This window comes from Rhinatrema bivittatum, chromosome 12, assembly GCF_901001135.1.
Source record: "Rhinatrema bivittatum chromosome 12, aRhiBiv1.1, whole genome shotgun sequence".
Taxonomy (NCBI): Eukaryota; Metazoa; Chordata; class Amphibia; order Gymnophiona; family Rhinatrematidae; genus Rhinatrema; species Rhinatrema bivittatum.
This window is the reverse complement of record NC_042626.1, coordinates 16,247,007-16,261,794: the sequence shown is the minus strand read 5'-3', so window position 1 is coordinate 16,261,794 and position 14,788 is coordinate 16,247,007. Positions and strand designations below refer to the sequence as shown.

At 51.7% G+C, this 14,788-nt stretch overlaps 2 protein-coding genes across 3 annotated transcripts in view; both read left to right on the top strand.

Annotated features, from left to right (window-relative positions):
- IPO9 (importin 9) overlaps window positions 1-1,182 on the top strand; it is a 61,769-nt gene extending 60,587 nt beyond the window's left edge. For both annotated transcript variants that reach the window (XM_029572437.1, XM_029572436.1), the window contains exon 24: window positions 17-1,182. Coding sequence is in view for 1 of the 2 variants with exons in the window: in XM_029572436.1 (XP_029428296.1) it covers window positions 17-127 (111 nt within the window). In the remaining variant the exon portion in view is untranslated. The remainder of the gene's footprint in view (window positions 1-16) is intronic.
- Window positions 1,183-6,276: 5,094 nt separating this feature from the next.
- Window positions 6,277-14,788, top strand: part of SHISA4 (shisa family member 4) — a 29,658-nt gene continuing 21,146 nt past the window's right edge. Inside the window, exon 1 of the mRNA XM_029573364.1 lies at window positions 6,277-6,775. Within this exon, the coding sequence (XP_029429224.1) occupies window positions 6,709-6,775 (67 nt within the window). The 5' untranslated portion in view covers window positions 6,277-6,708. The remainder of the gene's footprint in view (window positions 6,776-14,788) is intronic.

Genomic DNA, 14,788 nt, shown 5'->3' with positions numbered 1-14,788 from the left:
TCTGCTTTCTTTACAGGCCTATCTGACTGATTTCCTTTGCCAGTTTGCACAGCAGCCGTGCTTTGCAGCTTTCTCAGGGCATCTAAATGAGAATGAGAGGAGAGTGCTTCAGGCTATCGGCATATAAACCAAATCAGGAGACGCTTTCTGGACAGTTTGTACAGTTTTTTTTCTAGGGGCCTGTTCCATACCTTGTGATTTTATCCATGACACATTTCTGTGTTCAACAGCTGCAAAGATGGGATGGTCTTCTGGAGCCTCGTTTTTGTCCCCATGCAAGAATGGGAAAATCCGTCACGGGATGTTAGACCGACAGCTTTAATACAGGGCCTGAATTGTCTGTCACCAAGGAAAAGAGAACTCTTCCATGCGAGGTGTGAACTTTCATAAACTGCCAAGATACTGAATATTTAGCCATCTGTCCCTCCGAAGAGCCTGGCCTGAAATGTCTGGGACGTGAGGGCCTTGCTGTGTCTCACTTCTGGCTTGTGATGCCCCATGGAAGGCAAGCGTCGTCACAGTGGGCTGGTTTCTCGGTTAGGGAGATGCTCAGTTGCTGAGTAACCTGGGCTAAACGGGCAAATACATTTCAAGCACAGAGGAAACTTCAGAATAATCATCGTCTGTTCCTTGTGTGCGTTTCCACTCACAGAAAAGAAACTGAAAATCCTTGGTGTTTCCTTGGAGGAAGAGTCTGAAGAGCATTCAGCACACAATCTGTTTCACAAGAGTATGGATGGGCTCGGTAGGGACTGTAGAATAAAGCTGCATTTTCTGTGTTCACAGGAGACTTTGATTCCCTCAGCTGGCACCAGCACATGGACTGAAGCTTGCGCTCACACACACAATATAAGGAAGCTACCACTCATCTTTCCCAAATCTCTGGGCTACTGTGGTTGCTGAAGTTTCAGATTTTACTGGAACATACATATACCATGTTTTCTAAAATGATTCAGTGCTCACCCTGGTTGACAATGTTATTTTTGGTGCAGTTTGGCCAAACCAGGGACAAGAATGGTGCATAATCCACAAATAATCTGTGTATTTTTATAGGAGTTTTAAAAGTATCATTCACACAAAATGAATTGCTCCAGATGTACAGTGTGCTGTATCTCTCAACACCTCTATGCCTTTTGTTCCCTTTGGAAAGGGAAATTAAAATAAAACTAACCACAAAACATTTTTTACTTTGTTTTACTACACGAACCGGGTACAATAAGAAGTAAAATGGATCTTCAGACTGTGGGCACGGTAGCGTGGATGCACTTGAATAAGAAATGCTTTGGAATGCACTGAACATGCCAGGAATTTTAACTAAAACAGAAATAATGTTTGAGTAACCATAATTTTATTTCTCAATTTTTTGATTCTCCAAAAACCCAAATGTCTTTTGAGAACATAAGCACATTAAGAACTTGCCATACTGTCAGACCAAGGGTCCATCAAGCCCAGCATCCTGTTTCCAACAGAGGCCAAACCAGGCCACAAGAACCTGGCAATTACCCAAAACTAAGATCATCCCATGCTACTTACAGGGTCGCAGACGAGATGCCTCGATAAGTATTTATTTACCTATTAACGGGTCGCCTCAGCGAACAGGGAGTTGGGGTTTTATCAAAAAGCAAAAAACAAAAAAGAAAAATCGCTATTGAGAAATCACATTACTACAACATTATGATAATAAAGAGAAATAGACGGGGCGAATAAAAGGACAGCCTCAAATAGGTTGCCCTTGAACATAGCCACCGTACAAAAAATCACCATTATACAAGCATTCCCTTATATTGGTGTATGTTGAAGAATTATTACTGCAAGGGAAGAGGTTAGTTGATGCATAGTGAACACTGATGTAATTAATAGCAGTGGCTATTCTCTAAGTAAACTTGATTAATAGCTGTTAATGGACTTCTCCTCCAACAACTTATCTAAACCTTTTTTGAACCCAGCTACACTAACTGCACTAACCACATCTTCTGGCAACAAATTCCAGAGCTTAATTGTGTATTAAGTGAAAGAATTTTCTCTGATTAATTTTAAATGTGCTAATTGCTAACTTCATGGAGTGCCCCCCTAGTCCTTCTATTATCTGAAAGGGTAAGAAACCAATTTACATCTACCCTTTCTAGACCTCTAATAATTGTAAAGACCTCTATCACATCCCTCCCAGCCATCTCTTCAAGCTGATCAGCCCTAACCTCTTTAGCCTTTCCTCATAGGGGAGCTGTTCCATCCCCTTAATCATTTTGGTCGCTCTTCTCTGTACCTTCTCCATCGCAATTATATCTTTTTGAGATGCGGTGACCAGAACTATACACAGTACTCAAGGTGCGGTCTCACCATGGAGCGATACAGAGGCATTATGACATTTTCTGTTTTATTCACCATTCCCTTCCTAATAATTCCCAACATTCTGTTTGATTTATCATCAGCTCAGTGTGCTGCAGCAGTCAAAAAAAAATCAAACAATGTTAGGAATTATTAGGAAGGGAATGTTGAATAAAACAGAAAATATCATAATACTTCTATATCGCTCCATGGTGAGACTGCACCTTGAGTACTGTGTACAGTTCTGGTCACCGCATCTCAAAGAGATAGTTGCACTGGAGAAGGTACAGAGAAGAGCGACCAAAATGATTAAGGGGATGGAACAGCTTCCCTATGAGGAAAAGATCAATAGTTGTATTAAAAAAAAAATGCATCCAAGCAATTATCAATCAGATTAAATATTTAATTCCTTTTCATCCAGTCAGACCAGACCAGGCAATGGGTTATGTTCACCAACCTGCAGAGGGAGTCAGATCAACAGGTTCACTGATATCACACCTTATAAGCTCCCATGCAGACCTCAACCTGCCAATATTCTGTCTCCAGCAGTTGGGAGGAGTGCATTCCCTGCTCTGCACTGAGGCTTGTTTAGGCCAGGTAATAAGGAAAAAAAATAAAAATGTTGGATAGGCAGCTCCTGAGGAGAAAATTGCATGCTCCCTCCCTCAGTAGAGGGGCCAGGGGGCTTCCTTTTTCAAATTTGAGTCGTAGCTGGCAGTAACAGTTACAATCCCCTTCTCAACAACAACAAAAAAGGGATAGATTTCTATTTTATTTCAAGTTTCTTAGCTGTTTTAATGAAATTTTAAAAAATGAAGCCAGGAAGTTGTATCTGAGAGGGTTCCTGTGGTCACTGTGCTTTTTCTGTCAATAAGAATAAGTGAATATTTAATTTGCTAACTGCAAACCTGACTACAATCCTGCTCTATCAACCTATTGTAACCAGGAAATCAGAGACTGGGGGTTTTGCACCTCCGCCATCTGCTGGAGACAGACAGGTCCATAGAGCGCACTGTTAACCTGCATTTGGACACTTGTTTGACACGCTAGCTTTACCCCTTATTCAGTAAGGGGTAACAGCGCATCAAAGGTGCATCCAACCCCCCCCCCCCCCCCCCCCCCGAGACTAATAGCACCATCAACATGCACATGCATGTTGATGGCGCTATTAGTCATTCCCGTGTGATAAAGTAAAATGTGCAGCCAAGCTGCACATTTTACTTTCAGAAATTAGCGCCTACCCAAAGGTTGGCACTAATTTCTGCCGGCACCGGGAAAGTGCACAGAAAAGCAGTAAAAACTGCTTTTCTGTGCACCCTCTGACTTAATATCAGAGCGATATTAAGTCGGAGGTCCCGAAAGTTAAAAAAAAAAATTTTAAAAATTTGAAATCAGCTCGCGGGTTGAAAACTGGATGCTCAATTTTGCCAGCATCCGATTTCTGAACGTGTGGCTGTCAGCGGGCTCGAGAACCAACACAGGCAAAATTGAGCGTCTGCTGTCAAACCCACTGACAGCCGCCGCTCCTGTCCAAAAAGAGGCGCTAGGGCCGTGCTAGTGTCCCTAGCGCCTCTTTTTACCGCCGGCCCTAATTTAAATATTTGTTTACTGAATCGCGCACACAGGACACTGGCCTGTGCGCGCGCCAGGAGAGCGGGTGCTCGCCCGCTCTCCCGTGAACTTTACTGTATCGGCCTGAGAGTAAGACTTGAGGGACTGTGGGTGGCACCTTGGTATATATGGCAGGGTTGTTTTAAAAACTTCTCTGTCTCCATCTGCTGGAGGGGAGGCAAAACCCAGGTGTCTGGACTGATCCGGGTCCATTCAGGGAATTAAAATTGAAACTTTTTTGCTTCAGTTTATGCGCTCTTGCTAAGTATGGTGCTATTTATGGCAGCTCACTCTGACTGTGGTAGTAAGAAGCCTGTGCTGTGTAAAACTCGTGGTTTGAGTCCACAGCTGCTGTGCATGTGCCACGTGTGTGTGCTGGGAGTAAGGACCGCACAGCAGCATGGGCAGGCTGTCCTCCAGAAGGGACCCATGTCTGTGGCTGTTTCCAAATGGTGTTCTGGTGGAGGAGATTTGGAAACACGTGCTCTGTTTCCTATGACAGGTATCAGCTCCAGGTTCTCCAATGGCTGCCTTAGCTCCTGCGGTTAAAGGAGCAGAGCCTTTGCCTGAGCTCTTAAAGTACTTGTGATGGGGCAGTCTACAGCTCCATGACCCTGTTCAGTGATACCTACTATGGCTCTTCCTGGCGGTGCAAGAGAGCAGAGTCTGAGGAAGAAGATGGGGATGAAAAGTTTGAGGAATCCCTTTTAGATACGGGGGGCACCTGAGAAGGAGAAGGGTGAATACCCTCCAAAGGACATGGAAGATTCTAGTATGTTAAGGCCAGGCCTGGTGCAACGGTGGAAGGTGCCCTAGATGACTTCAGCCTTTCACCTAACCCCCCCCCCCCCCCCCCCCCCCCTCGCACCTGATGACTCCTACCTCGTTTGCCCCACAACTGTATGCTTCTCAGGGCCTCAAGCACCGCACGCTACTTGCAGCCTGATGAATCTCTATTCTTTGTTGTGAGTGGGATAGGCTCAGCTCATGTTTACCTGGCTGCGTTTTGGTGCCCCCTATGGGTCAGCGCTGTAGGCAACTGCCTAAGTTTGCCTAATGGACGTGCTGGCCTTGATTAAGGCTTTACCAGAAAGAGGAACTGGAGCCATTATATTTCATGCCTTAGACTTAGAATAGGCTCCCCTGGATCCTTCTGATGAGTACAAGGGCCTTCGCTGTTGTTGGTTACACAGATTCATCAAGGAATTGATAGATCTCCAATGGGAAGTGCCTGAAGCTTCCTTGAATTATAATTATTCAAGGAAGCAAGTGTGTATTTATGGCACCTTTAATGTTTGCTGTGAAGTGCACTAACTAGTGAACCTGATTCCTGGTCTCAGCAGTTACAGCTGGGTCCTGTACCTAGGCAGGGCTATACTCAGAGCTGAAACACCCCAACTCAAGAAGGAAGTAAGGAAATGGGTTGAAGGCGAGGAAAGCAGAGCTGAAGTCAATTACTGCTATTAATCAAGTTTACTTAGGGAATAGCCACTGCTCTTAATTACATCAGTAGCAAGGGATCTTCTTAGGGTTTGGGTAATTGCCTGGTTCTTGGGACCTGGTTTGGCTTCTGTTGGAAACAGGATCCTGGGCTTGATCTTGGTCTGACCCAGTGTGGCAATTTCTTATGTTCTTATGAAATGAAAGAAAAAAAGTCCCTGTCCCAAGAGAAATAAAATAACAGAGCCAGCCATAGCCTCACTACTGCTAGCAGAGCAAGACTGAAAGCCTTATAGCGTCTGCCCACCACTTTGCTCAGTTTTTAACTCATTTAAAGTTCTCCAAAAGCAGGCGTCTGGCCTGCCTGTCTCCTGAAGCAGCGCAGTGTGTATTGCTGGCGCTAGACCCCAGGGAGAAAGCAAGGATTGAACACGCAGTGCATGTTGCATTTTTGTTTTGCTTGTTTATGTCCAAAGTGCTCCTCAGTACTTTGCTTTGATTGAAAGATGCTGCCGTCGGGAGCTGCTATTATGAAGCTAGGGCAGTTTTTCTGTAGTACACATTATCTCCCCCCCGCTTTAGCGCTGTATGAGCAGCACTGACGCAGTTAAGCAGCGCATTGCTCCCATTGTATGGAATTAGGAGGTCTGAGCCTGCTCTCTCTCCCGTCTGGAGGGAGAACTTCAGAAAAGGACCCTCCCCACCTCCTTTAGAAGAGAGGGGCTTCCTGGGCATAAATGTGTACTCTAAGCACTGAGCCGCTAAGTCTTCATTTCTAGGCGAGGGCTTCGCAACTGCAGCCCCTTTGAATAAAATGCATTGCCCTGCCCTGCCCCCGCCAGCCCGGACCATGTGCGTCTGTTCCTCTCGTCCGGCTCAATGGAGGCAAGAGCTGCTCCTTGCGGCCATCGCCGCTGCTTCTCTCCTTGAACCTCTTGGTCCCGGGGAGCTGTGGGAACCGTGAGGCCCGCCCGCTCTTACAGCCGGCGCTGGTTCCTGCCGGGCCGGCGGTGGTGCTGCTTTATGCGCTGGCCTATCCGGCAGGGAGAGGGTTAAGGCTGCAGGCGGCGGGGGACGCCGCTCCCTCCCTCCCTCCCGCAGAGGCTGGGCCGGCCCGGCTCTTCCGTGCTGCCGTGCGATGGAGCGGGACCGGGAGTCGCCCGCCTGCGCCTGTGATCGCCCTTTGCTTCTGCGTTTTCTCTGAAGCGCCGCAGGCTCCGTCGCCGCTTTCGTCTCCGTGGATTGCACCTCCCGGCCTCGGGGGGGTTTTGTTTTGTTTTGTTTTTTTTTTCTCTTTATCCGCCTCCGAGTGGCTCGGGGAGCCGCAGGGAAATGCCGGAGTCCGGGGCCGGCGCGGTGGCCGCGGCGGGGATCCTGCTCTGCGCCTTCGCGGCTTACGGTGAGAGCCTTTCGCACAAAGAGCCCCTTCCCAGCAGCCACGGGTATTGCAGCAGGTGGCCGCACAGTGTAACCGGCCTGGCGATATTGAATGGGCACGGACGGGAGACATTTAAGGGCAGCAAGCTAGAGGACGGGCGGCCTGGGATGCGCGCGCAATGGGGCTCACACCGAGCGGGGAAAATTGCTGGGGATATTACGCGATCGCAAAGTGGGAATGAGTGCATAAAAGCCAGGCAGCAGGAACGGCCTCCCTTTCTCTCCCTCCCTCCCTCCCTCATCCACCAGACAGCAGGAGGAGGCATTTCATGCTGTGCCTTCCTTCTCAGGTGGAAGGGGATCATGCACGGGGACTGCACATTGATGCCAGGGCCTCCGAGAAAAGGGACACAGGGATTACAGATGCTGAACGTTATCCAGATTGGAGGAAAGATGTCCGATTTAATGATACAGTATAAATACATCAGGGGGGATGGCTCAGGTCATTTTTTTTTTTTTTTTTGCCCCAACCTTTTGTAAGATTTCAAGAGATAGAGGTGACTCACTAGCAGTGCTGTCAGCTGCCATGCAAAAGAGCTGGGTATGCCGCTGAGGGGAAGGTAGTCTTTGTCATCACTCAATGGCAACATCTGATGGTCGGGTCAGATTCTGGAGAGAGGTGGGGCCCCCGGCCCCTTACCCCTTACCCCAGGACTCTTATTGCAGTGGCTGGGAATGGGAAAATCCACAGGTAGCCACAACCAATGGCTCACGGCTCTGCAGCCCAGCAGGCGCCCCGCCCTGGTTGGTTTGAAAGAACTTGGCCCAAAAGATAAAGGGGGGTCATAGATTTCGCTACCTTCAGAAGAAGGGATTCTGGAAAAGCATGAAGTATTTTGCCAACAGAGGCGGTCACAGGTACAACTAAAGACCTTCTAAACTAAATAGCAAAGGTTTTTAGGGGAAATGGGTGTTGGTAGGGACGAGGCCATGGTAGGACCACGTTTATGAACTCAGGAGTAAGTGAGAGATCTGGGCTGGGGAAGCTGCGGTCCTGGACAAGGGAAGGGAGCCACAGACAGACATCGTGTAACGGTCACTCCTAGTGCTCAGACGTAGGGCCAGTGATTGCAGCGGGCCGGGACTGGACTACAGTGACATGACAAGAGGTGAGGAAAATCCCCAGGCAGCTGCAAATGAAGGACCATGGCACTGGATCCCAATTCCGGTTTCGAAGTAGCAGGAGGAAACTGCCAGGTCAAAAAAAAAAAAAACCCAAACCAAAACTGAGGGTGTAGCATACCGAATTTAGAGCTTGTTTTATTAAAATGTGAGTAAAACGTGTGCTGAACGGTAGCGCATGCTTTCTTTACACATGAGCTAAAAAAGTGAGCTTCCGATGTTACACTATTGCATCAGGAGTTGGGGAAAAAAAAGCAAACCAGCCAAAAAGCGTGCGCCAGAAAAATATGCGCAGCCCGCATAAGACATGATTTCTGCACACAGGGCACGAGTTAAGCCACCGCACCTCTCTGCACTGGAGAGTAAAGCTAATGCATGGTTATCATGCAATTTGCATGGTTGGAGCGCTATGTCGTGCACACAGTTCTACGTGTATTTCTGTGCTAAACTCCTTACTAAGGTGCCGATGCAGTAAATCTGTGCAGAAAACAGGCGCTCAGTGTTGCGTGCCTGCTTTGCTAATGCGCTCCCAGTCACCTCTCCTGGGTGTGCGATCGGATATTTAAATGAGGGGTCGCGCTGCCAAGGAGGCGCTAGGGACAAATGTGCGCCCCTAGCGCCTCCTCGGCAGCGGGTGCCCGGGAGAGGTGGCTGCCAGCGGGTTAGGGAAACGGACGCTCGTTAATTGAGCGTTCCTTTTCCTAACCTGACCGCCTGCACACTTTTATTTATTTAAAAAAAAATAATTTTTTTTTTCCTTAGTCGTTTTTGTTCCTCCGACTTAATATCGCCACAATATTAAGACAGAGGAAGTACGTAAAAGCAGTATTTTCTGGTTATCTGTACACTTTTTTGAGCTGCTCAGAAACTGACGCTTGCTCTGGTCAGGCTTTAATTTTTGAGGGTAAAAATGTGCAGGTCGGGCGCACGTTTTTTTTTTTTCGATCTGGGGAGAATAGCTAATAGCCTCATCAACATATATTTGCATGTGATGAGCGCTGTTAGTCTCACGGGGGAGGGGGGGGTTGGACGCGTGTTTTGGACTCGCTAATCCCTTTTTCAGAGTAAGGGGTTGTGGACGCGCGTACAAAACCCGCGTCCAACCACGGGTTAAACGCTGAGCGCGCCGTATTGCATCGGCCTTTAAGTTGGGAGTAAAGTTGTGCGCACAGCCAAGCATTCCTTATTACATCGGCTTATTAAATGCCAACAAATATTACAGTGACGGTCCCCCCATTTAACCACTGGGTTCAGTTCCCTCTGAACGTTTGCTGGAGCAAACACTAAGCAGTTCAGTGGGATTTTCCCACAGGCTTCTCCTCTCTGTTGGAAGGACCTCTTCCTGCAGCTCTCTTACTTGAGCTAGCCAGTAGGTGTCGCCGAGGAGCAATCTTTAGGAGGGATGGATTTAAGGATTTGGCGCCCATAGGCGGGGGATGAGGTCAGGGGTCCCCTCTCAGAGCCCGGAGCGTTCTCCCATGGAGATTGGAACGCAAGGCAGGAGTTGTTGGGCCAAAACGCTACAGCGGTGCCCCTTTGAAGTAGCACTGTTGCACAGCCCTGGCCTAAAGCAAGTGGGAGCTAGCTCAGATATGAGGCGCTTCCAAAATCTGGCACCCTAGGCAGTTGCCTAGGTTACCCATCCCTAAATCTGGGCCTGATCTTTTACATGTGCTTGGGTATTTGTCATGTGCTGCTGTGGCCACTGCCCTGGACTCCCCAGCAGCCTCTTCACATCGTTGCCATCCTAAATTTTGTGTTTGTCCTTTGTGGCACCTCAGTGATGTGTTGTGGTAGTGTAATGAGAGGTGAATCAAAGCAACATTAGCTCCCCTGGGTATTCTCTCTCTCTCTCTCTTTGCCAGTTGTCCTCCTTGGGCAGCCTGAGCTGCTGCTCTGCTCCAGGCGTGCTGCATCCCATCACTGTTTATTTTTGCCCAAACACTGGAGTTTAGGTTGGTGTGCCGGGCTCAGAAGGACTGCTGGCCTCAGGTGAACCTGAAGCTTTGAGAGCAGTGAGCAGCACGGGAGCGGGCATAGAACAATTTCTTTAAAAAACCCCACAAAACAGAAGTGTCCTGTATAAAGCAGGGCATCTGGCAACCCCGGTATCGGTTGCTATACTTTGTCAATTTCAACTTTTAAGAACATAAGACTTGCCATACTGGGTCAGACCAAAGGTCCATCAAGCCCAGTATCCTGTCTCTAACAGCGGCCAATCCAGGTCACAAGTGCCTGGCAGGATCCCAAGGGGTAGAGAGATTCCCAGCTGCTTATCCCAGGGATAAGCAGCTCCACCTTAATAATGGTTTATGGACTTTTCCTCCAGGAACTTGTCCAAACCTTTTTTAAACGCAGCTTTTACCACATCACATTTCCATAGCTTAATTATACGGTGAGTGAAAAAATATTTTCTCTTACTAGTTTTAAATATATTACCCAGTAACTTCATTGTCTTTGTTCTGTATGAAAAAGTAAACAACTGATTAACATTTACTCCTTCCACTCCACTCATCATTTTATGGACCTCTATGATAGCTCCCCCTCAGCCGCCTCTTCTCCAAGCTGTAGAGTCCTAACCTCTTTAGCCTTTCTTCAGAGGGGAATTATTCCATCCCCTTTATCATCTTGGTCGCCTTTCTCTGTACCTCTTCTAATTCTGCAATATCTCTCTTGAGATGTGGTGACCAGGACTGAACACAATACTCAAGATGAGGTCACCCCCATGGAGCGATACAGAACATTATGATATTCTCTGTTTTATTCTCCATTCCTTTCCTAATAATCCCAAGCATCCTATTTGCTTTCTTGGCTGCTGCTGCTGCACAGTGAGCAGAAGATTTCAATGCATTATCAACAATGACGCCTAGATCCTTTTCCTGAATGGTGACCCCTAATGTGGAACCCTGCATTGTGTAGCTATAATTTGGGTTACTCTTCCCTAAGTGCATCACTTTGCACTTGTCTACATTAAATTTTGTCTGCCATTTGCATGCCCAGTCTCCCAGTTTTGCAAGGTCCTCTTGCAATTGCTCACAATCCTTTTGTGATGTAACAACGTTGAATAATTTTGTGTCGTTGGCAAATTTGACCACCTCACTTCTTGTTCCCATTTCCAGGTCGTTTATAAATATATTAAAAAGCAGAACAGATGGGCGATGCTTCATTTAGCTGTGATGGGGTCCTATTCAGGATGTTATCACCCGAGCTTCAAAGCAACAATCCTTTCATGTTAAAAACGAAACCTATCCGTGGTGTGTGACCTGAATGAAATGAGGGCAGGAAGAACGACACAGGAGCCTCCACACTAAAAGCAGCTGGAGGAACAATTTAACATTCACACAGCACTTTTCATCCCAGCAAAATCCAAAAACGCTTTTTAGTCACATGCGTGTGTGCGGCCGCTGGTGGGGAGAGGAGAAAGCTAACTGTTATGGAGATTACCCAATTCTAACAGGGTCTGCAGGGGGTAAGGTCACTCGGAGAGCCCATGGCAGAGCCAAGATTAGAGACCAGACAATGCTGACTGCCCCCTCCCCCCAGACCATTCTGACTCTCCCTCCCCTTATCCCCAGCTCCCCCTGTGTTCAGCAGGAGGCTTGGGGTTCCAGGGTAATGCTGATAGCCGAACTAACCCTGCCCATCCTGAAACTTCCTCAGTCCCTCCCGCCCCAGATTCTTTCCCATCTTATAAATAAAGCAGCTTTGAAAAACTGTTCTCAGCATGTGCTAAATATAAACATGAGCTCAACCTGTTTGAATTGTAAAAGAAACTTTAGCCCAGTGACTCGGGCTCAGCACCGTGCTGTGACACGAGAGACCTGCACTTCAGTCTCCAGCCCCGTGACTTGGGCTCAGCGCCCTGCTGCGACACGGGAGACCTGCGCCCGAGTCTCCAGCCCCCTGACTCGGGCTGCTGCGACACGGGAGACCTGCGCCCGAGTCTCCAGCCCCCTGACTCGGGCTCAGTGCTGTGACAAGGGAGACCTGCGCCCGAGTCTCCAGCCCCCTGACTCGGGCTGCTGCGACACGGGAGACCTGCGCCCGAGTCTCCAGCCCCCTGACTCGGGCTGCTGTGACACGGGAGACCTGCGCCCGAGTCTCCAGCCCCATGACTCAGGCTCGGCACTGTGCTGTGACACGGGAGACTGCGCCCGAGTCTCCAGCCCCATGACTCAGGCTCAGCACTGTGCTGCGACACGGGAGACCTGCGCCCGAGTCTCCAGCCCCATGACTCGGGCTCAGCGCTGTGCTGCGACACGGGAGACCTGCGCCCGAGTCTCCAGCCCCATGACTCAGGCTCGGCACTGTGCTGTGACACGGGAGACCTGCGCCCGAGTCTCCAGCCCCATGACTCAGGCTCGGCACTGTGCTGTGACATGGGAGACCTGCGCCCGAGTCTCCAGCCCCATGACTCGGGCTCAGCGCTGTGCTGCGACACGGGAGACCTGCGCCCGAGTCTCCAGCCCCATGACTCAGGCTCGGCACTGTGCTGCGACACGGGAGACTGCGCCCGAGTCTCCAGCCCCATGACTCAGGCTCAGCACTGTGCTGCGACACGGGAGACCTGCGCCCGAGTCTCCAGCCCCATGACTCGGGCTCAGCGCTGTGCTGCGACACGGGAGACCTGCGCCCGAGTCTCCAGCCCCATGACTCAGGCTCGGCACTGTGCTGTGACACGGGAGACCTGCGCCCGAGTCTCCAGCCCCATGACTCAGGCTCGGCACTGTGCTGTGACATGGGAGACCTGCGCCCGAGTCTCCAGCCCCATGACTCGGGCTCAGCGCTGTGCTGCGACACGGGAGACCTGCGCCCGAGTCTCCAGCCCCATGACTCAGGCTCGGCACTGTGCTGCGACACGGGAGACCTGCGCCCGAGTCTCCAGCCCCATGACTCGGGCTCAGCACTGTGCTGTGACACGGGAGACCTGCGCCCGAGTCTCCAGCCCCATGACTCAGGCTCGGCACTGTGCTGTGACAGTCTCCAGCCCCATGACTCGGGCTCAGCGCTGTGCTGCGACACGGGAGACCTGCGCCCGAGTCTCCAGCCCCATGACTCAGGCTCGGCACTGTGCTGTGACACGGGAGACCTGCGCCCGAGTCTCCAGCCCCATGACTCAGGCTCGGCACTGTGCTGTGACACGGGAGACCTGCGCCCGAGTCTCCAGCCCCATGACTCAGGCTCAGCACTGTGCTGCGACACGGGAGACCTGCGCCCGAGTCTCCAGCCCCATGACTCAGGCTCGGCACTGTGCTGTGACACGGGAGACCTGCGCCCGAGTCTCCAGCCCCATGACTCGGGCTCGGCACTGTGCTGTGACACGGGAGACCTGCGCCCGAGTCTCCAGCCCCATGACTCGGGCTCGGCACTGTGCTGCGACACGGGAGACCTGCGCCCGAGTCTCCAGCCCCATGACTCAGGCTCAGCACTGTGCTGCGACACGGGAGACCTGCGCCCGAGTCTCCAGCCCCATGACTCGGGCTCAGCACCGTGCTGTGACACGAGAGACCTGCACTTCAGTCTCCAGCCCCGTGACTTGGGCTCAGCGCCCTGCTGCAACACGGGAGACCTGCGCCCGAGTCTCCAGCCCCCTGACTCGGGCTGCTGCGACACGGGAGACCTGCGCCCGAGTCTCCAGCCCCCTGACTCGGGCTCAGTGCTGTGACAAGGGAGACCTGCGCCCGAGTCTCCAGCCCCCTGACTCGGGCTGCTGCGACACGGGAGACCTGCGCCCGAGTCTCCAGCCCCCTGACTCGGGCTGCTGCGACACGGGAGACCTGCGCCCGAGTCTCCAGCCCCCTGACTCGGGCTGCTGCGACACGGGAGACCTGCGCCCGAGTCTCCAGCCCCATGACTCAGGCTCAGCACTGTGCTGTGACACGGGAGACCTGCGCCCGAGTCTCCAGCCCCATGACTCAGGCTCAGCACTGTGCTGTGACACGGGAGACCTGCGCCCGAGTCTCCAGCCCCATGACTCAGGCTCAGCACTGTGCTGCGACACGGGAGACCTGCGCCCGAGTCTCCAGCCCCATGACTCAGGCTCAGCACTGTGCTGTGACACGGGAGACCTGCGCCCGAGTCTCCAGCCCCATGACTCAGGCTCGGCACTGTGCTGTGACACGGGAGACCTGCGCCCGAGTCTCCAGCCCCATGACTCAGGCTCAGCACTGTGCTGTGACATGGGAGACCTGCGCCCGAGTCTCCAGCCCCATGACTCAGGCTCGGCACTGTGCTGTGACACGGGAGACCTGCGCCCGAGTCTCCAGCCCCATGACTCAGGCTCAGCACTGTGCTGTGACATGGGAGACCTGGAGACCTGCGCCCGAGTCTCCAGCCCCATGACTCAGGCTCAGCACTGTGCTGTGACACGGGAGACCTGCGCCCGAGTCTCCAGCCCCATGACTCAGGCTCGGCACTGTGCTGTGACATGGGAGACCTGCGCCCGAGTCTCCAGCCCCATGACTCGGGCTCAGCGCTGTGCTGTGACACGGGAGACCTGCGCCCGAGTCTCCAGCCCCATGACTCAGGCTCGGCACTGTGCTGTGACATGGGAGACCTGCGCCCGAGTCTCCAGCCCCATGACTCGGGCTCAGCGCTGTGCTGCGACACGGGAGACCTGCGCCCGAGTCTCCAGCCCCATGACTCAGGCTCAGCACTGTGCTGTGACACGGGAGACCTGCGCCCGAGTCTCCAGCCCCATGACTCAGGCTCAGCACTGTGCTGTGACACGGGAGACCTGCGCCCGAGTCTCCAGCCCCATGACTCAGGCTCAGCACTGTGCTGTGACATGGGAGACCTGCGCCCGAGTCTCCAGCCCCATGACTCGGGCTCGGCACTGTGCTGTGACACGGGA